At 46.0% G+C, this 23,683-nt stretch overlaps 1 protein-coding gene, 1 long non-coding RNA gene and 1 other non-coding gene across 4 annotated transcripts; all 3 read right to left on the reverse strand.

Moving 5' to 3' along the window:
- On the reverse strand, window positions 1-5,300 carry LOC144932442 (uncharacterized). The gene is made up of 3 exons (XR_013636911.1): window positions 5,253-5,300; window positions 4,042-4,175; window positions 1-2,300 (listed from the first exon to the last, which is right to left on the reverse strand). It is a non-coding gene; the product is annotated as an uncharacterized LOC144932442 (long non-coding RNA).
- Window positions 4,494-4,648, reverse strand: LOC144932802 (small Cajal body-specific RNA 14). Its single transcript, XR_013636945.1, has one exon.
- Window positions 5,301-8,880: 3,580 nt separating the features above from the next.
- Window positions 8,881-20,132, reverse strand: CSRP2 (cysteine and glycine rich protein 2). 2 transcript variants are annotated; one of them, XM_078856491.1, is made up of 6 exons: window positions 19,970-20,132; window positions 14,569-14,697; window positions 13,713-13,881; window positions 13,089-13,227; window positions 11,472-11,565; window positions 8,881-10,738 (listed from the first exon to the last, which is right to left on the reverse strand). In XM_078856491.1, exons 2-6 carry the CDS (start codon window positions 14,678-14,680, stop codon window positions 10,662-10,664), a joined length of 591 nt encoding a protein of 196 aa, XP_078712617.1. In that variant the 5' UTR covers window positions 14,681-14,697; window positions 19,970-20,132; the 3' UTR covers window positions 8,881-10,661. The 2 variants fall into 2 exon arrangements, with proteins under 2 accessions (XP_078712617.1, XP_078712616.1); XM_078856490.1 differs by having other exon boundaries at window positions 19,996-20,124.
- Between the last annotated feature and the right edge of the window lie 3,551 nt (window positions 20,133-23,683).

The following is a 23,683-nucleotide window of genomic DNA, read 5'->3' on the forward strand; positions in this document are numbered from 1 at the left end:
ATCTCGCGACCAATATTATTCATGAGGTTTTTTGTGTTAGATTGCGTACATATGAATGTCGTTAAACCCGTCACAATCTGGCTGTCGTCTGATGATGCCGGTTGTAATTACTGGGGAAAGGTTGTACTCGAATTGTACATTTTGTGGATTTACTCTCCAACACACCGGTGTGCTATACTAGTAACGAATTGGCACGTTTTGTTAACGTGAACAAACCTTACCGATTGGCCATGTGGAGTGTTGGTGGGTTTAACGACATTTTTTTTCATGCGATCTCACCCAAAAAAACCTATGGACAGTATCAATTGCCTGTTGCAAATCCCTACATCACTTTTCTTTGCAGAATATCATGGCTTGCTGGGTCCACACAATGACCGGAGCAAGAGACTTTTTATTGATTCTGCCACTTGCCACACGGAGTTGGAAGTGAATTGTATAGTGGGAGGCTCCACTGCTAATTAAATTGGGGAAGCATTGTTTACCACTTTGAATTCACTTTGTAATGTAAATTGTAAGGAGTACAAGGTTGAATGTGGTCCGGAAAATCCAGTTATTGTTAATATGGGAAAATTGTTACTGGAAAGTGCATTGATCAAAGCGTTGTTCGTATTGCAAACACTTAGAATTATTTGACCAAACTCATTTTACGCCTTCTCGTGCACATCATTTGGATGAGATTTAAGGCCTTCGCCTAAAGTGAAGCACTTACAATGTGGATGAAACGAAGCCACCGAGACACTTTTACAGTTGGAGCTGGGGGCTTAAGGCATTAACGCTGCTGCTTGAGACAAAGTGTCCCCTTGCTGATACATTAAGAGTACTATTAAACGACTTCGGGAATCCCCCGTCAGTAGAAATTCCACATTCCTAGTGGGGCCAAGTTTCAATGCAAATCGTGGTACCCGATTTCTCAAACCAGCCCTTAACAATGCACTTATTGTATAATATGTACATAAAGGATGGTATTAAGAGAATACATCAAACATTGATAATTGATTTGACACATGTTCCCAAGCCTCTATAACCACTTGTATATATTACATTATGACTGCAGTGGGCTGTGGTAAATCATTGGGCTTAGAATTGTTTTATGTCAAATTCAATTACATTTGACTTGGCCTGTTGACGTGCAGTCTGATTTTATAGGATGTTGATCATGTCTCATCACAGAAGTTATACCCATATTCATGCATTACTCACATGAGTGTTGGATAGTGGTAATTTCCCATTTTTATGGCCGGGATTTGTGTAAACCCACTTTTCAAAGTGGCATTCATATCCACCTCGGAGGGGTAATGTTTACCCCAACCGGGATTTGAACTCATCTTCTGAATAGTTGGCTATGTATGGTATGGACATTTTTCAACATACGCGCCACCCAGCTGATAACCAGGACATTATCACAAAGGAGCCTCAAGTGAAAATTAACTTCGACACCGGAGGAAGCTTTGCAGATCCACTTCTAATTCATCCACGCAAAGCAGCACAGTTAAGTGCATATGAAATGTTTATTACTAAAGAGTTAATCTGGTTTGCGTTTGTAGATAATTGAATGAGTAATCGACTACAACGTTTACACAAGCACCGACAATGTTGCAAGTTTCAGGTTATACAGGGTGACCCAAAAAAAACAGGCCCCGTTTCTTAGTGTTTTGTCCGAATGAAATGAAACTTTGGTCATAACTAGTTTATTATATTCAAAACATCAAATCAAAACACTAGGGTCTTTGGCCTTTTTCTCTCTGTTCTACAGCATGTGTTCTAGATGGCCTCCATTTAGCTCCATGCATTTCTTGAGGCGCAGCACGAAGTTGTCCATGACGTTCTTACAGACTGAATTGGTAATGGCTCTCATCTCCTCCCTGATGGTTTCCTGGAGTTCCGTGATGTATTTTGTATGGGTAAGCCCTGATATCATTCACCAGCACTCTCCTGCAAGTCTCACGGGACATACCGAGGGACTGACTTCGCTTACGCACAGAGCGTTTTGGACTCTGCTGGAGAGACTCTCTCACTCTTTCAACCAGCTCGGCTGTTCGCTTCTTGGGACGTCCCGAGTGGCTTGGACGGTTCTCACTGGCAGCGTTAAGGTTCTCTACCGTCCCATACTTCTCGAAGTGGGCCACCCAGTTCTGAATTCTGCTTTTGGATGGAGCCTTTTCACATTCGAACTGACGCATGAAACTGTCCTGGGTTTTCTTGAACGAGCCTGTCTTGTAGTAAAATTTAACACAGTGTATTCTTTGTCCCAGCTCCCACTGGGGTCTTGGTGTACTCACTGTCGTTGATTCTGCCATGTCCTGTAAAATAAGGGCAATCGGTGAATAAATAAAGGAGATATCACAAAGTGTACACGGGGCCCGTTTTTTTTGGGTCACCCTGTACTACACTTGTGTAAGTCTGGAGATTCGGGCTATGCATTGCAAGGGTACTTATCTTAGGATGAGTTGCATTCTCCTGGCACTTTCATAATTAGGCATGCAATGATTAAGATGTTTTACAATGCATTAAAGTGTACATTCATCGATTACTATGGATCAATCATTTACATGAATGGTATTGAAGCAGAGGTGAGAAAATGGAAACAAATATTTTAACCAAATTGTGACATTGGCAGTCAGTCCTGAGCTATATTCAGACCTTTTTAGGGCAGGTACTGGGAAAGTTTAGCAAACTCCCATTTTTCACAAGCACATTGGAGCAGAGTCTGGTTTTCTGGGCACCAGATTGACCCATTTGTTTAGTGGAAAACAGGTATTTGCAGCACATGAAGTGATGTCAAAAGTGCTAAAAAAAATCCACAAGTTTGAGGTGAGAATTCCAAAATCTGTATCGGTTGGCAGCCTAAACGTTGTAGCACTTAATGAGATTATTAAATGAGTTGTAACTGGTTAATATTTTCACTGCAGAGATTTTTGGGTTAGATCGCATAAATACACAGCCAACTGGTAAGGGTTGTCACGTAAACAGAACGTGGCCAATTCGTCACTAGTACAGCACTAGTGTGTTGGAGAGCCAAGCCACAACATTTACTAACAGAGTACGACGTTGGTTTTAATGACATATTTGTATGCCATCTAACCCAAAAATCTCTGGTAATCTGTAATACAAGACATAGCTTTTTATTTTTTAAATAAAACCCATGGAACACTGCCTTTTGAACTTTTAATAATGATCAAGTGAACATTGTCCATGAAAACAAAACATTTAAATGGGAAAGTGGGGTACAAAATACAATCTACATTACATTCAGTGCAGAAAACCTTTACAAAGTAAAATAACCCCAACAATTGATACATCCAGTGTAAAACATTTTTGCTCTTTGTAGCAGCAGCCTGCAAATGTTGCAAATACATTTCCATGGTTCAGAATAAAGATAATCTAAACTTGGTGCCTAATGTAGCAGTTCTGTACATCTCAACACTAAGAGCTCTTTTTGCTCGGTCAATCTTTTACAGTAAATCAAATTAAGATGTTCCTCCTACATTCCTGCATCAGTCGTTCTTGACATCCATTTTCTCCACGACAAATGTAACGTTAAACTACATCCGTAAGGTAAAGTTGCATCCCGACAATTGCTCGCTCAAGACATTTCTGGCAAAAGGTCCTCCACGAAATGGAGATATTGGGTATGTTGGCCTAATCTTTCAGGATTAGAATTTCACCTTTTAACTCGGTATGAGTTTTTCTTGCTCCGTTACTTTAGTATTTTTCACTACATTTTCAACGTTTACATTTTCCTCCCTTTCAGCATTTTTACTCCGGAATTTCTATTCCTTGGCAACTGCATTAAATACTACACTATACATTAGATGATTAGAGTAAACAGTACAGTAGTTCAAACTTGATTTGAAGCTTTCGTGACTGCCGGAATGACTCTTTGGTTCCTTTGGTAAAGTCACGTAGAAAGAAAATAAATTAAATAGAATACGACGTTTCGATTGCAACACAAGCAATCATCAGGTAGAACTAAATTTGAGAGACAAGCAGAGAGACACAACATAGACAGAGTGGTCTCCGTGCATCTCTGTAGCTATTTACCGAGTTAAAAAATGGCCCGTTTAATTCTTCATCGATATCTTCCACGACACAACAAATACGAAGCTTGTGAGAATCTCCGGATATATTGAGCTGGAATGGCCCTCCTTTCTCCAGTCAACAGAGCCACCAACAGCCTGAAATGATACACAGTACAAACGAGTTTAGAACCTCGACAATTAAGCTATTTAGACTGGTCTTTGGCAAATCATACAGTATCCATAGTTTCAACTCAGCCCTTGGTAGATACACACAGCCCAGTCTCAGGTACAATAGTCCATTAGATCACACGGCACCGAAGCTCGTCAGATTTGCGCAGTGTTTGTCATCACGGACTGGGCTGGGCTCTCACCTCGAGCTCAATTTTAGTTCCATTCACGGACCGCGTGTATGGGTTGTTGTTGTTGTGTGTGAAATGTATGTTGTGGGTAATTGCGTTTGTGTGTGTGCGCGCGCATGTGAGGAGCCATCGCACAGGGTACCCCACGTCTCCACGGGTCCTGTCGGCAGATTCCTCTCCCCTTTCACGGGTGTTTCTCTCCGTGGCCACACGCATGCCAGACCCCACGGTTCAGTCGGGGCCAGGCGAGTAGCGAGAGCCACGGGCAACCGAGCTCACGACGTTACAGACGTACTGCTGCTACCAGTAGCCAACACGGGCAGAGAAAACTTATCGTAGCTGGTTTAAATACTGCACACGATGTAACGTTTTTATTTCGATAACCATTCTCTGACAAACATACGGTAGCGCTATTATTTAAATCACGCTTCCCCAAAATGCATGTCCACCGCTACCTTGCCGTCGTATATATTTGTGATAAAATAAAATGCTCCTTAAAATCAAAAGGCGGAAATTCCAAAGGATAGTACCGCGACTAAAACTTCCAAGAACGAAACTTGAGTGCAAACACGAACGGACTATAGTTTGTATAAACACAGTGTGGATGCGACGTGTAAATATATCGCTAGAAAACCTACGTAATGTTCCACTTTAAACGTTGAACATTTTCACCCGCGGCCTAGTCAGAAAGGCTCCGTTGGATAACACAAACCAAACGCCGGGTAATAAAGTTAAGACCACTTTAACCAACGCGCTACGCAACGCATTACAAAGTTTACACGATCGACGGCATGCATGAACGCGTTGACAAGAACGGAGCAACGTGGATGTATTTAAACAGCAACGCCAGAGGAATAATCCCCCCACGCCTCACCGTGCAGCACGCGCGCCATCACCAAATGGGAAACGGAGCGGGTCTTGGTGGACCGTGACGTCTTCTTAAAGTGCGACAGTTTAATAGGGGCGGCCATCTTGCACAGGGAACTTGTGGGTAATAGGCGGCCATCTTGCAAAGGAACCTCCGGGTAATGTGCGGCCATCTTGCACAGGGACATTGTGGACAATTGGCGGCCATCTTGCAAAGGGATCACGTGGGTAATGGATAGCCATCTTAAATCTTAATTTGGGAGCTTTCGTGACTGCAGGAATTATTCTTTGGTTCTTTTCGGTTAAGTCACGTCTAAAAATAAAATAATAAATCAAAATAAAACAACACATTACGACGTTTCGATTGCAACACAAGCAATCATCATCAGGCATAAAAGAAATAGCAACAAAAATCTAACTAGAAAACTATAGACAGACATACAAGCAGACAGACATCACAACGGCACACAGAGAGAGGACACCATCTCTTTGTGCCGATTTGTGTCCTCTCTCTGTGTGCCGTTGTGATGTCTGTCTGCTTGTATGTCTGTCTATAGTTTTCTAGTTAGATTTTTGTTGCTCACACAGCCGATTTGTGTCCTCTGTGTGCCGTTGTGATGTCTGTCTGCTTGTATGTCTGTCTATAGTTTTCTAGTTAGATATTTGTTGCTCACACTTAAAATTCTAACTTAGCAAATTTTGAAACACGTAGTCAACCAGGCCATGCGTTAATTGTGTGTTAACCGACTCTCTGTGTTGTATTACATCACATTTCAATATTTTACTAGGTTATTTAATTTTCGTGTGCCTGTATACTCCTCTCTATGTGTACCGTTGTGATGTCTGTCTGCTTGTATGTCGGTCTATAGTTTTCTAGTTAGATTTTTGTTGCTATTTCTTTTATGCCTGATGATGATTGCTTGTGTTGCAATCGAAACGTCGTAATGTGTTGTTTTATTTTGATTTATTATTTTATTTTTAGACGTGACTTAACCGAAAAGAACCAAAGAATGATAGCCATCTTGCACAGGGAACTCGTGGGTAGTGGGTGGCCATCTTGCACAGGGAACTCGTTGGTAATACGCGGCCATCTTGCACAGGGACCTCGTGGGTAATGGGCGGCCATCTTGCACAGGGAACTCGTGGTTAATGGATAGTCATCTTGCACAGGGAACTCGTGGGTAGTGGGTGGCCATCTTGCACAGGGAACTCGTTGGTAATACGCGGCCATCTTGCACAGGGACCTCGTGGGTAATGGGCGGCCTTTTGCAAAGGCACCTCGGCCATCTTGCACAGGGGACTCGTGGGTAATGGGCGGCCTCTTGCACTGGAAACTCGTGGGTAATGGGCGGCCATCTTGAACAGGGACCTCCTCAGTAATGGGCGGCCATCTTGCACAGGAAACACGTGGGTAGTCCACGGCCATCTTGCACAGGGACCTCGTGGGTAATGGGCGGCCACGTTTGTAAAGGAAATCCAATGCGATTGTTAGTGATTCAAATTCCCTGGGTTTAGATCGTCCACGAAGTTCACGGTCCACCCTAAACCGCATCCACTGCACACACACCATGGCAGACGAGGACACCATGGCAGCTGCGAAAAAAAAATCCTCCGACTGTGGTCATCCAGAACACACCATACAGCAAATAACGATGCAATGATGCGTTTGCCTGCCTTGACCGCATGAATGTAAAATTGTAGTTGTTGCTCTGTATCTAAATCAGCCATACGTAAGAAAGGTAAAGGGAATCCTGCTATTTAACTTCCTGTGGGTGGCCATCTTGGTTAAGGGAAACCTGATATTACACTTCCGGTTGGTGACCATCTTGGTTAAGGGAATCCTGATTTTTAACTTTCGGTGGGTGGCCATCTTGGCTCAGGGAAGACGACGTTAGCCAATTACGTTTCAGGCCCCTCACCATCAAAATATAATTTGCATATGATTCGAAAACTAAAAATATGTATTCTTCCACACGTTAACTGTATTACTGTATCTACCGTTACCATGACTCATGTATGCACATTCCGTTTGCAAATCCACTGCCGAGGAATTCCCCACACACACCTTGCAGGCGGAGTGAGTTTAATTTAACCATACTTCACCAAACTGGTCATTACGGGTTGGTGAAGTTGGGAACAACACAGTACAGTACAGAAAATCAATGGATTTTTCTTGCACTGCCCTCTACTGCCCAACAATGCCGCTTACACATGCTTTTATAGTCATCAATCCAAGCATTTTATAGGCTCAGGACTGATTAGCTTGAGGCGACGGGATGATGGATTTAAGAACATTTATGAGTATTTATGAATCTATTAATTCATAGCTCCACTTGCAAAATGATTCGTTGCCTCCACCACTGGCAAAGTGGATATTCATGATTAAGGCAGCTATGTAGCTTTGGGGGATATCGTCCATGATCAATCCACTGCTGGATGAATGCCTCCCCAAGCCATTGGCCATGCCTCAGTTCAGAAATGCAGCAATCCATCCAGATGTGGCACATGGCTCCATCATCGCTGCACGGCTGTCTTTCTTTCTTTCTTCCAATCGCAGCGGCAGCCTCCGATTACGAACACACCACCAGTGTATGGAAACATGATGAAAGTCACACGTTACTCCAGAAGCCTACCTAACCCTTGCAGCCACGCGTCTGCACAGATTGCCAACACACACATTTGGTGTAAGGTTTTAATGAAAGTGAAAATGCTCCAACGACAACGGCACGTCATCCCGTTTCATCGCGCAACAGACGTAAATGATACAAAACTAGTGTATTTGCGGTAGAGATCTAACTAATGAACCTAAGATTATACATTTTAGTGTTCGCAAATTACTTGCTAGGCTTGTGTCCGAACCCCGTTCGCCATCAGACTTTCGCTAGAGATGTCTACATTGTCTGCACGGTTGTCTTTTAAGGGGGCTCATAATGGGCAGTGTCAGAGTACTAACCAGTCACGAAACTCATCACCTCGCTTGCTTACGCTCTCGGACTAAATTGCGTGCTGAAGCTCAGGATTCAAATGTAGGATTTCAAACGGTGCTAATCAGTAAATGAAATAAATGAATACAACTAAATTAAATCACGACGTTTCGGGCGCAACACACGCTTGTGTTGTGCCCGAAACGTCGTGATTTAATTTAGTTGTTTTCATTTATTTCATTTATTTTCTACCTACGTGACTTTACCGAAAAAAACAAAGAGTATGAATCCTTGCAGTCCCGAAAACTTCAAATCTAGAATAAGGTGCCAATCAGGTCAATGCCCTATGGCCAGGGTTCCCAAAAGCCACGGCGCTTTGGAACAAGGGGCAACTGCTGTACGGACATGCTTAGAAACAAGTGAACTACTCTACATATTTTTCATGGAATATTAAAGGTCCTTCAGCTCATCTGGCCGCAACCCCCAGAAATTGTACAGTTCGACATTCAACGGCAATGTGGAAACAACTTGTGGAATGTAAACGATCCTGCGAGATAAAAAAAAAGAAATTGGAACAAAGCAAAGTGCTGTGTTTCCATTGTCTAACATTGACCAAACTTGCAATAAAGTAGATGCAGCATTTTTTAGTTTTACAATCATCTGCAAAGTTATGAAATAATATACGTATATTTATCGAATACCGACAATGGACTTTACTTAGTACTTTATTATAGTTGAAAATACATATTTGAAAGTGTTTCCCTACAGTAACATACATGGGGGGGGGGGGGGGGGGCGGGGGATTCGAATCTTCATATACGATTCTGATCCAGTGATGGAAATTACACGTTATTGTGGCTGGGGGCAGTCTCAGAAAATGCATCCTATATTAGTATCGTCATAATCATCAGCAGCCATGAACAATCAACTGTTGGATGAAGGCCTCTCCAAGCCATCCTGCAACGTAACGATTGTAATGCTTAAGCATAGTATAAAACAAAACTTATTGAATATTATATGCTTGGTTCTTTCGGAAAAGTCACGTAGAAGGGAAACAATACAATAATAAAAATATAAAACAATAAACTTCTCACTAGAATTTTATTGTTTTATATTATAGAATTGTATTGTTTTATATTTTTTATTATTTACCGAAAGAACCAAGAATATTGAATATTATAAAGCTATATTATAATGGATTTATTTAGATTTTTGATTTCAATGTAAAATCGGCTGTTATAATTATTTCAGGATTAAGCAACTGAAGCTTTGACAAATATTGTTTACCCATGCTGGACTCACGCAATGCTGCACCACTTGAGAAGTCGTAAGCTAACAATCTACAGACACCAACATGTGCCCGTGGACATTCATCACCACAGCATAACACGTTAATCACATGCGTATGGTGAGCGTGATAGCCAGAGAACATTGTCTCCCCAACTCATCAGGAAGCAAGTCATGGGCGAGCCGGCGGTCAGTTAAATTTATGAGGCCGTGAGAATGTGGTTCTGGGTTGCCAGGTTGCTGTGGAGGGAGGGTATCGTGAGGTGTTTTGTAACTCGGTGCGCCGTTATAATAAACGGGCTCTTGTTGAAATCTGAAAGGCTGTTATGGTTTGTGCGATACAACATGTTAGGAGCACTTAAGAATGTTTTGGAAGATTTAGTCGGATGTTGTTGGGATTTCGCAAGTTATTGAATGCAATTTAAATTTAGCACAGGTAAAGGTGCAGGCCTGAAATCGCTTGTTCATGCCACAGTTGGCAGAAAGGCCTCCACTGCTGGCACTCTAAGGAGTTCCTCTCGAGGGTGTTTGGCCTACTCGTCCATGCTGACCAGACATCTTGGAAGAGGTGGGAGTGCCCACTGAATATACAAAAACTATATAATTATTCAGGAAAAGTTCAATTCAGCGTGAAGGCACTCTTTTTCCCAGCAGCGTTGTTTCTCTCGATTTCTCAACACAAGCAAATAAGAGTTATTCTAAAAGCTCTATATGCAGATTGGTCAGCAACCTACTTGCTCTACTGCCCTTTTAATAACCACCTTCACAGCGGAGCAATTTAGGAGTCTCAAACACACTTATCTACCTCGCCTGTGTGATCATCTTTGGATTGCATGCGTACACGTGCAATCAGTAGATAATCTTACAGGTTGCTCTGGGGCCTAAGAGGCTTTTGTCGGATTATTGAAAATCATTAACACAGTTTGAGGAGCCCCCAAGGTAATGTTATGGGCCCCAATAATACACGCTGTATTCGTCGTCCTTCTCCGAGTGCCGATGTGTCAATTTGCACTCCCCCAACATACGTGGACACGCGAGGAAGAATGTGGGACGTCGCTGCCGATGACAAGGTGGGGGCGAAGGGGAGTGGTGAAAGAAGGGCCTGGTGTCAACCCTTGCCCACCGCTGGATTTTTTTCCGGAGCGATGGTGGGAACGGCGGCTCCTGCGTCCGCGAGAAACGGGGGGGGGGGGGTCGCCCACGCGTCACTGCGCGTGGGCCAACGCTCCCGCTCCTTGTCCGAAGCCAAAGCCTTTGGGGCCAAAGTTCTTGGCGTAGCACGCTGTGGGGAGGCGGCGGGAGAAAGGGAGGGGAGCAAAGTGGAGCGAGTGGGTTGGGATGACGAGACGGGAGGAACAGCTGACAAAAATAAAAACAGTCAAAGCTTTAGTTTCTGTTTTTCATAGATTCACACTACTTTCGCCAATCCACAGCTGAATGAGGTCCTCCCCGTGCTCTTCAGGTTATGAGGTTGAATGACCGCACTTCACCACGCTGATTAGTGCGGCTTGAAGGCAAGCAACATAGATGTGGGAGTATAACGTATTTGGGTACTGCCCTCTGCTAACCACAGCGTAGACCCACAGCCTATGACATCCAATTGTGCACGTGGTGCTCCATCTGAGCACTTTCCAAGCACAACTCTGCTTAGCTTGGTCAGAGGCTTATATAAACTTTAATGGCACATTTTTCCAAATCTCCTTTATTTTGTTATTATACTATGTTTTAATATCTAACGAGACCGATCAGGTAAATTGGTCAAAGGTTCAACATTACAGAGAATATAACCCAACTCGAGATCACAGTTCGACACCCCTCGCAATACGGCCTCTGTTTAACAACCGTGACTTGAGAGAAAACATATTCTTGCCGTGCAGGTTGGAACTTCAATGCACACAGTGACTGCTACGTGGCCCATCGAGAGATGGCGAGGAAGGTGACTTGCGTCTAAGCACAATGCCACCTGGCGAGATACGATGGCGCAGGGCCTCGTGGGCAGCGAACGCCGTACTTACCCTTGCAGTAAATCTCGCCGTCCTTGTCCGTCACCGTCGTGGACTCCAGCCCCTTGCCACACTTGGCGCATCGAAAGCACTGCTTGTGCCATGGCTGGGGGAACACAGAGAATCGGAATCTTAATTTATACTGGAGGAATCCGATGAGCTAGAAAGCTCTTTTTCACAGATGTCTAGTCGAGGCGGGGCAGGTCAGAAAGTGACAACAACAAGCAATACAAAAACATGATAGGAGTGCAAAATATAGGAAAGGTAAGCAAATCACTACAAATAAAAATAAAATATTTTTATTTGACCAGCTAAAGACCACTGAGATTTCAGCTTCTTTTTCAGAAGCGACCTGGCCACAAACGATAGTTCAATGAAGTGGCTTATGATGTTGACATTTATAGCGGCCAAGCAATCTAAAAACGCATTATTTTTTGGAGGCTCAACCTGGATAAGTGGTGACCTGGTGTGGCCCACTGGTGTGGCCCACTGGTGTGGCCCCTTTCCCTCCATCAGCTACGCCTACTTTTGCCATAGCCAAGCCCACGCAACTGCTAGCCCCGCCCACTACTCGGGTAGCTCCGCCCACTACCAAGGTAGCTCCGCCCACTATCCACGTAGCTCCACCCACTACCAAGGTAGCTCCACTCACTGTCCACGTAGCTCCACCCACTGCTCAGGGAGCTCCACTTTTTAGTCCCTGCATGATGAGTCAAGCACGATGCCAGAGCAAAAAAATTATCAGGTCTTTGTGTTTGTCAATGCTTCACGATACCGAAACCAGACAGTGTCGGCCAAACCGGGTCGTTTGGTTGCTTTAGCCAAGGTGCGTGGGGGAAGGGGGGGGGCTTGGAGAAGAACCCACAGAAGGGCGGGAAGTGGAGTGATTGGGTTTGTGAGAGAGGAAGCGATGGTTGATGCTTTTGCAAGGCTTTTCCTTCCCCCGCCTGATGAGACTCAAAACCTCATTTGTTTTTTTTTCTTCTTCCAAAACCTTGTTTGGTTATACCCTCATACTCGTTGCTGGGAGATGAACGCTTACAGTCACAAGTTTACAATTGCTGATGACTGAAGGATGTAGAATAATTGGGTGATATGAGCCGGCGTACGTTTTACCTATTCTGTCAGTCAGCAGTGTCCCCCCTATGTTTATTTGTCTTCCCGTCAACTTTTTGTGTAAAGTTTGTTGTCCTTTCCAGCACCTCTGATTACCACGGTTGGCTACGTACGGTGCGAAAGAAGTTCAATAAACATACATTATTTAGCAACGAAGATTCGACGTGCAAAGCTAGTATGATAAAACAAAAAAACTTTGCAAGAAAAAAGAGGTGTTGTCCTCGGAGATGAACTATGCCAAAATAAGCGATGAATAACAATGTATTATTTTGCATGTGTGTGTGTCAAGTCATTGGTGAGAAGGGCCGAGATCGTCACCGCACTTCTGCACTTGAGAACCTAGTCGGCTCGGTGTCTCTCGCATGAAGGGGGGTGGTGGGGGGGGGGCGTCACTAGCCCTCCCGAGAGCACAGCGAGCCACCACTTCGCACAGCTTGCTCCCGTGGAGAACATGCACGCGGTGCCATCGAGCGCACGCGACGTCATCGAGCGGCGCAAGGAGAAGACACGAACCTTCCCGCCCCCGATGACGCGCTCGGCCGCGTACACGGACTTGTCGCAGCGCGAGCACTTCTCGGCTCCGCCGAACTTCCCCGCCCCCTTGGAGGCTCCGGACTCCCCACTGCCGCCTCCCCAGCCGCCGGGCCGCGCCCTGCGAGGAGCCAGGGGATTGAGCCACGCCGGTCAGCGGTGATCCGCCAGGGGAGAGGGGGCACACAACCGCTGCGTCATCAAAACTTCTAAAAACACCGGCCCCTTTCATTGGTCAACATGAATTGGGATTTAACCGGTGTAGAGGCACCGATTTGACAAAACCTTGTAAAATCTGCTTAAATGGTTTTTCTAAATATGGCCCATTATAACCTACGTTAAAGGCGGTGTATTCGCTTTACGTTTCGGTCCAAACCATTGCGCCAAATGGATGCGTAATCATCCCTAAATGGCGAATGCCATCCCAACGTTTCCACGCTCAAATGAGCACCGGATTCTGCTCATCTCCACTGCTGCCCCGGCTCGTGGCGCATCACGCGGGGGGCACGCTGTGCACCTTCGTGGGTGCTCGCTAACAGCACTCGCCCGAACAGTCTGGTGAGGCTATTTCGGGGGATCTTTGTCTTTCGTGCGTGCGTCACTCACTCGTCGGGCTTGATGCCGAGGTGCTGGCCCGAGTCCATGCTGAGCGTCCCCGCGCCCTGCCCGTAGCCGTAGCCCTTGGGGCCATGCTTCTTGGCATAGCAGGACTTGCAGAAGATCTCCGAGCCGTGCGACGCCACCGTCGTGCTGTCCAGGTTCTTACGGCAAACCTCTGCGTGATGGGGATGGGGGAGGTCGGTGGGTGGGGGGGGGGAGTAGCTCATGTTGCGCATCACAATCCTCTGCAGTTGCCACTCCAAGCCGGATGAGTGAATTTCGCCACCTCGATTTAATGTTCAACCCCTCCCTCCCTCTCTCTCTCTCTCTACCCATCCTTTGCCTATGCCGCACCTCTGATGATCACGGTTGGCTGCGTACGGTGAGAAAGAAGTTCAACATACATACAAACACATGCCAGATAACAAAGGAGTACGTGACCCAAATCCCATGGACTGTGAGTAGGATGGTGATGACACCCAACTGTCTGAAGAGCCGTGATCAGGTCAGCACTAAACATGACGTGCCATCTTCGCACTGTTTCCAAAAGCTACACAGCTACACCACGTAACTGGTGATGGTTATGATGATGATGGTTGTGGCAGCGGTGGTCGTGATGATGATAGTACTGGAAATAATAACGATGGTGGTGGTGATGATAGTGGTAATTATGATGGTGGTGGCAGTGGTAATTATGACAGTGATGTTTCTGGTGATGACGATGATGATGGCGGCGGTGAGGAAGATGATAGCGATGCTGGCGGTGATGACGATATTGGCAGCAGTTTTGATTATGAAAGTAATGGTGGTGGTAAAGATGATGATGGTTTTGACCGAGCGCGTGTGAATGATCGTCACTTACGACACAGAAAGCAGGACTTGTGGAAGCTGCCTCCCGCGCACTGCACCTCCTCCGCGTGGTACACGCGCTGGTTGCACACGCCACACGCGGCGCCACCGCCCCACTGCGACATTGCGGACACCTGCGTCTCTGCACAAAGACAAAGATCCCCCGTATAGCCTTACTAGACTGTTGGGGCAAGTGCTGTTAGTGAGCAGCACCTATGAAGACCGGCGCGGCACACGAGGGGGTGGGTGGCCAGCACCACGCCCGGCCGCCTTTGTCTCCCTAGTGGCGATGTTTACACACCGCACCAGGTCCTCATTTGAGGCTGAGTCTACCTAAGGGAGGCCCAGGACCGGTCCAGATATTCGTCACTGGTATTGCCTGTGAGCGGGAATCGAAACTCGGTACACTGGGCTCGTTGCACACCACGCTAACCACTGCATTACCGCACACGCACACAGAGACACAGAGACATAGATCCTCGTTCAGCCGATGGGTGTTGCCATGGGCACTGTGTGTTATCGTGGTGTGGTCTGGGACTGTTTGTTTTAGTTGTTGTTTTTCTGCCTTACCCAAGTTTGCATTTCGTGTTGAAAAATCGGCAGGAATTAACTTATGCAAGTTGTACTTATACTGTATAATTTATATATATTTAGTGACTTTCTTACATTTTCTCTCTTTTGCACTTTAATCGTTGGTATTTGTTGTTGTAACTTTCTAGCCGGCCCATACTGGACATCTGTGAACAGAGCTTCATAGCCCATCGGATTCATCCAAATGCTGAAGATGTTGATTCTAATGTAAGTGATCACATATTCAGGCCAGCAAGCTCCACTCACTATTGGGGAATTAAGGCTGTGGATTAAAATCCTTTTTTGGGGGGAGTTCGTCTCACTTTTCGACAGACTGGGCACTGCCATAGGAACGTGTAGTTTTCACAACTAACTCAGGGCTGCTCCTACAATGGATGAGCAAACTGTCCAGCGCCTGTAATCGCTTTCTTGACTCAAGAGCACACGAGGGATTCGAGTGGTTGGCATCACACTCGCTCACCTGTTGCGTCTACATATGTTCTACATGTATGTTGAACTTCTTTCGCACCGTACGTAGCCAACCGCGCCCATCGGAGGTGCGTGGGAAAGAAAAACACACTAAATGCAAAAAGCAGTTCTAAAGAAATGGGCGTACACCACATCAGGTGCTCATTTATGGCCGGAGTTAGCATGACGGTTTACGCTCCTCGATAAGCAAGGTACAGTATTGTGGTTCATTTGTGGCAAACACGTCGTGTGTGTGACGAGTGCGACCTTCCAGACCACCCACTTTACTGACCCGCACTGACCAGCACGGTTAAGCGGGAGCTAAACGATGCCCGCGGCCGACACTTTGTGGGGAGGCCTTTGTCCAGCAGTCGACTGAAGCATGGCTGTACATTCGTGCCCCGCAGAGTTAGCGTGGCCAGAGGTTTTGGAAGGAGTCACAACTTATTTCGCCTGCCTCACAATCTCCTCCCAATCCCATCGAGTTGTTGAGACGTGGGTGTCTAGACATGGTGATGTGGCCGAATGAGTCTTGCGCCCATTTTCATGGGATTTAGTTGACGGGAAGACAAAGTCTTGAATTTCATCGACAAGGGTTCCGCTTTTCTTCCGACTGTCACAGACAGAAATTTCGTAGCCAAGAAATCGGTCCCGGGCCACGGGATGAGGCGCTTACCCACCGGCACTGTCACCCGCCGAGCGGTTTAACGCCCCGTCGTTATTTGTGCTGAATATTCGTCAAAGCACAAGGTTTGTATTGAAACATTGACGTGAATGCTACAGTACTTGCACCGTCACAACCACTCTGGGTTTCACCTTCGATTGGAAGTTGAAACCTCGTCGTTTTCGACAACTCTGTGCAACAGAAAACAGTTTTAACTACCGTGTTTAAACAACGTCCACGGGTTGGAATTTTGTGGTTGCGCGGCATGGCTGGATTTGCCAACGTTGCAACGGACCAAGCCCACGCGTCATTCTCGATCCGTCAAGGTGTAGTTTTCAAAATCTTGTCAATAAAGCGGAACACGAGCAGCGGATCGCTGGCACAAAACGATTCCTGACAGCCGAACACGGACGCCAATTCCCGCGATGTCCGGGTCAAATCTGGCAGGTGGCAAGCCGAGGTGTTTGGCTGTCCGATGATGCGTCTTCGGGTGGTGCCGCACCTCGTTATGGATTATGTCCCAGCATTGATCCGTTGTCATTGGTTATCAATAAAGTAGGCCGATAAATTGGCATTTCGCCAGAAGGGGCTCTCGGGAAATGACACCACGACGTTAAGTGCTGTACTGTACTTCTTGTAAGTGCACTTCCATTGGTCTCTTACACAACACGAGAGGATGTTTCTTCATGCCATGTAAGAGTTGCTATATCATATGCATGTATGTTGAATCTTCTTTCGCGCTGTACATAGCCAAAATATGTAGTCATCAGAGCTGGAATGTGTTGAACTAAAGTGCAATTCAGTTATCAGGCGGCACAACAATGCATAATGAGTTTGTGTACGATGTTGCTTTTGTTTTGAACGGGGTCCTGTCGTTTACATGAAGTGCTCTTGCCAATAATACCTGGCAGCATTCGATTAACAAGCACGACTGTGCTGATGAGACCTCGAAGGTCGAAACCGGTCCACAGTTTGCTTGCTTAAATAAATGCTGCTGGATTACATTGCTCTGGAAAGCCTAGAGGTTGACGGACTAAATATTAATTTTATTTACATGTGGAGGTACAAAATGAATTTCTTATATATGGTTTTCACATGTATGGTGTGGTCATTGGTCACTGGGTTGAGATCATAAATTTGCTACGTAATTTGTGGCTGGAGCCCAAGGTTTAAAGCCAGATCTCAATTGTTGGCTCATTGTTCCGACAAAGCTGTTATGAGCCTCCAGAGAGCCTGTGAGTCAACTCTGTCGACCATTACTTACAAAAAAAACTTGTGATGTATTTTTTCCATTAAAATTTTCCTAACTTCTTCTGTGACTCAACGTCGTTTGTACCCATGTGTTTAACCAGAAGATTAAATAAGACAAATATCCCCCCCATAGCCTGAGCAGACTGCTGGGGCAAGTGCTGTTAGCGAGCACCTATGAAGGCCGGCATGGCACACGAGGGGGTGGGTGACCAGCACCACGCCTGGCCGCCTTTGTCTCCCCAGTGGCGATGTTTACACACCGCACCAGGCCCTCATTTGAGGCTGAGTCTTTCTCTTCAAGTTGAAATGGTACAACTTTAATTATTATTAATCACACTCCAAAAAAATATTTAATTTATTTATGAGCACTTTGTTCGTTCAAAAAAACCCAACAACTTAAAACAGTTTTTCAGGAAGTTCCTGTTTTGGATCTGAGACCATTACCTTATTAAGTGTTTTTGCAGGCTTCAGGAAACTGCCTTTTCGAGAAAAAAAAAACCACTCACGATTTACGCCTCAGAGTGGGCCCGCACGTTAACCTACTTGCTGTGCATCCTTCTTTGCGCACTTACTCACAGCCTAACAGGTCAGAGGTGTGCTCCACAACATCACGCAATGGGTACCCGTCTCTCTGCGGTCCACCGACCCTAACTCTGTGTCCCCAGACGACGGGCATGCATCGCAGCCACAATGCCACCACGCCAACAAGGGCCTCATTGTAAATACGTTAACAATGAGAGTCTCTTCCTAAGCCCAACATCAATTGTCTCTTTCAACTGTAAAAAGAAAAACTAGAATAATTTATATATTTACGCATTAAAAAGACAGACCCAGATTAACTTGTAAACCCCCATTGAGACAAAATGTCGTGGTGTGGATGGTTTGTCGGAAAGAAAGCATTCCATTGAATGTCAAACGAACCCAACACAATCGTCAATTACACTGTTGGTGGACGCGTGTGCCGTGTATATATCGTGTGTGGAAGATGTGTGCCGAGATGTGTGATGGATTGTTTGGTGTGTGTCTGTGTGAACGTGTGTTTGTGGTTGTTTCGTGTCCAAATCTGGCTGTCGCCTGGTGAAGCTAGTTGTAATTACTGGCGAAACGTCGTACTCAGATTGTAAATGTTGTGGCTTGGCTCTCCAACACGCCGGTGTGGTGCTGTACTAGTATACTACACTATACACTACATTATACACTACACTATACACTATATTATACACTACACTACTATACACTACACTACTATACACTACACTATACACTACACTACTATACACTACACTATACACTACATTATACACTACACTACTATACACTACACTATACACTACACTACTATACACTACACTATACACTACACTACTATACACTACACTATACACTACACTACTATACACTACACTATACACTACACTATACACTCGTGCTGTACTAGTGACGAATTGGCCACGTCCTGTTTACGTGACAACCCTTACGAGTTGGCTGTGTCGGGTGGTGGCGGGTTTAACGACACATTTATATATTTATATATCTAACCCCAAAAAAGCTCTTATGTCCAGTGTTGGTTTTAGTGTGTGTGGTGTATATGATGGGTGTGTGAATTCGTGGTATGATTCTGCACGGTCGGTGTGTGTGTGTGCGTGGAGTTGTAGATTGTGCGTCTAAAGTTTTGGTTGGTATCCGCCAAGGTGCTGTGCCGGCCTTTCATAGGTGCTCGCCAACAGCACCTGCCCCAAAAGTCGGTTGAGACTATACGGCTGATCTTTATCTTTGCTCCGTGTGAGTGAGCACGGTTTGACGTTGCTGGTTTGTGTTGTTTGGCGTGCGCGTATGCGTGGTGATGAATGGGCGTTAATAATACAGTCATCTGTGAGCGTAATAAAACAACACAATCATTGTATGTTGAACTTCTATCGCACCGCACGTAGCCAATCGGAGGTGGGTGACTACATGCACGAAGCCGACAATTTTCGTAGCTTTTTGTGTGGGTGTGAATTCAAAGTCTCCTCTTCGCCAGAGCAACGCGGGCTTTGAACATTGCCAGGCAGAACGCGCGCGTGTGTTTACAGTGCGCATATACACAGGGTGATTCAAAAACATATTAACGCTTAAACTATCGCTTTTAACGCTAAAAGAACGGATGATACACTGCAACGCGTTAACAAATGTATGTTAACAGCTTCAAAAAGTCAGAGAGCCTCCACTTGTTCGCCCTCGTTGTCAACGCGTGCCCGGAATCTTCCCGAGGTGGTCCCCAGAGGCCCCGAGGCCTCGTTCCGTGTGGCGTTGTCGCAAATTCTCGCAAGTGTCAACATTTTTTTTAAAGCACCCTCTGCGCGTGTATATATTTAAACACAAAAAAACCCGCCCAACGTTCAAATGTGACATTCGTGTTGAGGACGGCGTTACACCACTCCGCCTCCTCTTCCGATGGCGAGTGTGACGGGCGATGTCGTACCTGGACCAGGGCACAGCAACACTTACTTGACTGCCGCCGCGGTGTGACGAGACGCGTCACCCTGTGTGTGACACGAGGGGTGGTGGTGGTGGGAGACGATGCCGAGCCCTGGGTCGTCTGCTGCCCTTGTTGGGGGGTGGAGGCGAGTGGTCTGTCTGGTCGCCTCGGGGAGGAGGTTTATATGGGGGGTGGAGGAGGAGGAGGGAGCCGTGGTGCCGGATGAGCGTCGAGAAAATGCAGGGGAGGGACTTCCAGCAGCACACGCGGACTGACACAATTGCCTGCAATAGGCGATTGGTGCAAGTGCTGTTTGCGAGCACCTATGAAGGCCGGCACAGCGCGCGAGAGGCGTGGGTGGCCAGCACCACGCCCGGCCGCCTTTGTCTCTCGAGTAACGATGTTTACACACGGCTGAGTCGACCTAGGAACTGGTTCTGGCCGTGAGCGGCAATCAAACTCGGGTGTCTACAGGGTTCATAACGCGGTGCGCTAACCACTGCGCCACCGCTCCCCATACAAATACAAACGCAGTGACAGGCAGTGGCACCCACGTAGTGACCAAAAGCCCAAGACACACACACACACGCACGCCACAATGGCACACACATACACACTGATATATACACAATGGCCTACGAGGATATACACACACTGACATGTGGATATATACACACACTCACACGTACATGCACACACACACTCTAAGTGCAACAATCCTCCAAACGAGATTATCTCATCCCCCATACATACACGCGCGTGCACAAATGTGACATGCAGGCACACTGACACACACCTACTACACACTCGTGATGCAACGATGGTCGCATGACAGAAGAGATGATCTCATCGTGGTCATCTTCACGGAGACAAATAGACACGCGCGCGCCTCCGCAATGGCATACGCACACACCACATGCTGGACCTCGTTACGCATGTTCTCAGTCACACGCGCACCATCACCTTGCAGACAAAGACAAAATATCTTGCTGAGCCGCCCCTCCTGGACAAATGTGAAAAAGAGCTTCATGGCTCATCGCATTCTCTCCAGTCTAGATAAAGATGCTGATTCTGTTGGAACCTCATTTGCCAGAAGAAAAAGATGATAATTGTTTTTTTACCCTTTTATCTGGCAACAAAACTGACACCTTTTTTACAAGGAGTCATGTTTGCATAGACCACAATACCTGCAGTCAGATAAAAGGGTAAAAAAACTATTATGCTGATTCTGGTTACGAAGACGAATGTGCCCATTGGTAGGTATACAGCATGTGACAGACCGTGTGGGGCAAGTGCTATTTGCGAGCACCTGTTAAGGGCTGGCACATGGCCTCCAAAGGGATGATGTTTACACAGAGACAAAGATCCCCATTATAGCCTTAACAGGCTGTTAAGGGGCATACGCTGCTAGCGAGCACCTATGAAGGTCAACGCAACCTTCATAGGTCACACGCATACATGCAGAGTTCAGACGTGGATGCATATACATGCATGTAAAACACGTACTACGGTAACGATGTCAGTTTTATATTGCGTCATTCATGCCAATTGCATCTCACAACGCTGCACAAATAATAATTACATGCATAGTTGATAGCAAATGTAAAGTAAATGTTGCCGTCAGAAAATTTAAATAAATGAAACAAATCGATAAATGATCTAAAAACAAAAGGAATAAACTCAATATATCATACAGACAGACAGATACATACACAGGCATAGACATAACACGTACATATACAGATATACAGGGTGCCCCATAAGTCTGGAATCATAGGGAAAAATGACGAATTCATATTTAAATCTTGATTTGAAGCTTTCGTGACTGCAGGGATCCATACTCTTTGGTTCTTTTGGTAAAGTCACGTAGGTAGAAAAATAAAAAAAATCACTGGTAGAATAAAAACATTGTTTAGTTTTATTTCGATTTTTTTTAACTGATTAGTTTACCTTTCTATTACTTTGCACTCCTATCGTATTTTTTTGTTTGTTTGTTGTTGTAACGTTTAGGACCCGTCCCTACTGGACGTCTGCGAAAAAGCGCTTTATAGCTCATCGGATTCGTAGGTATAAAATACAAATAAATCACAATTCATATTTCCCTGGTCGTTGGATCAGGCGTCGAGGGCCTGTGTAATGGCCAGCGAGAAGCTCCGATCTCCGATCTCACACCCCTGGATGTTGACGTCTCTGGGGTCACCTGAAGGCGCTGGGTCAACGCAGAGAAAATCCAGTGTTAAACATTTGCGCACGTAACACCGTTACGCCTGATACCATTTACCGTGTGCTTGCTGACTGGGCATCTCGTCTGGAGTTGTGGATCAGGAACAATGGTGGACACATTGAGCACGTTCTGTGAGTAGAAGCGTAATTATTGTCTTTATTGTATTAGAAGACGATCACATATACAAAGATCCCCATATGGAATTTTACAGACTGTTAGGACAAGCGCTGTTAGTGAGCACCTGTGAAGGCCGCCACGGCACACGAGGGGGTGGGTGGTCACCACCACGCTCGGCCGCCTTTGTCTCCCCAGTGGCGATGTTAACAACACACCGCACCGCGTACTCGTTTGAGGATGAGTCGATCTAGGGGAGACCCATGACGGGTTCAAATAATCGTCACTGGTGTTGGCCGTGAGCGGGAATCGAACTCGGATCGCCGGTGTTGGTAACGCAGCGCGCTAGCCACCGCGCCACCACTCCCCACTATACACATGCGACAGACATGCATGAGTACATACTTACAGACATACACAACAATCGAAGAGACAACCTACTAGCAGTTATCTTGGGTTTGAGTGCAGAGAGGAGACAGGCAGACCAGTTTCTGAAGGTGCCTCTTGGAGAGTAAAGAGTATGTTCTCTGCCGTGGTCTTTAGACCTGTGGCTCCTAAATCCATAGGGTCCCGGGGACCACGTGGGTCCCCAAAGCCGTGGGAAATGGTCCGCGGAATGTATGGGGATAAAACTACGATTCAGAGGACTGTAGTTTAAATTGAGAAAATACGTTAGTTGGTTGCATGATTATCCGTGGAAATATTTGAGTGGTTGAGGGTGAGTGATCCGCAATTCCAGAGAGGATGGGAAACGCTGCACTAAGCAATGACGAACAGACCGATCCCTGATGTGGTCACTCGACAAATGCCAGACCGATCCCTGATGTGGTCACTCGACAAATGCCAGACCAGTCTCTTATGATGCCTCTAGACACTGAACAAACCGGACTCGAGGTATATAGATTAAGAGAATGGTCTCGAGTATCAGCAATGACAGCAGCAGCAATAATCTGAGAGCCAGGTAGGCATGTAGCTACTCGACTAAATTGAAAACTCGACTCTGCTCATGATGCGTGCAATAAATCATGCGCATTAGAACCGATTACTGGATGTTCGACGCGTCCATATGTCGCGTGCTAAGTTCATATAAACCCACCGCCACTTCGATGTTTTGTTACGTGACCACGGTAATCAAACCATATAACGGATTTTAGTTGTTTTTAAAAATCGCATTGCAATCGGAATATCGTGACGCTTAATCGAATCGTTAACGGGGAGGAGGGGGGGGGGATGTCAAGCTGTTGAATGCCAAATAGGTATGGTCAGGTTAGGGGCACAGAGTGGGTGTGAGGAACGCCGGATTATCTGGCGCTGACGACGACGACGAGACGTGACGCGCATTCCTTGCCGAACAGCAGCCCCAAAATCGGAAAGGAATT

Source organism: Lampetra fluviatilis, chromosome 5, assembly GCF_964198595.1.
Source record: "Lampetra fluviatilis chromosome 5, kcLamFluv1.1, whole genome shotgun sequence".
Taxonomy (NCBI): Eukaryota; Metazoa; Chordata; class Hyperoartia; order Petromyzontiformes; family Petromyzontidae; genus Lampetra; species Lampetra fluviatilis.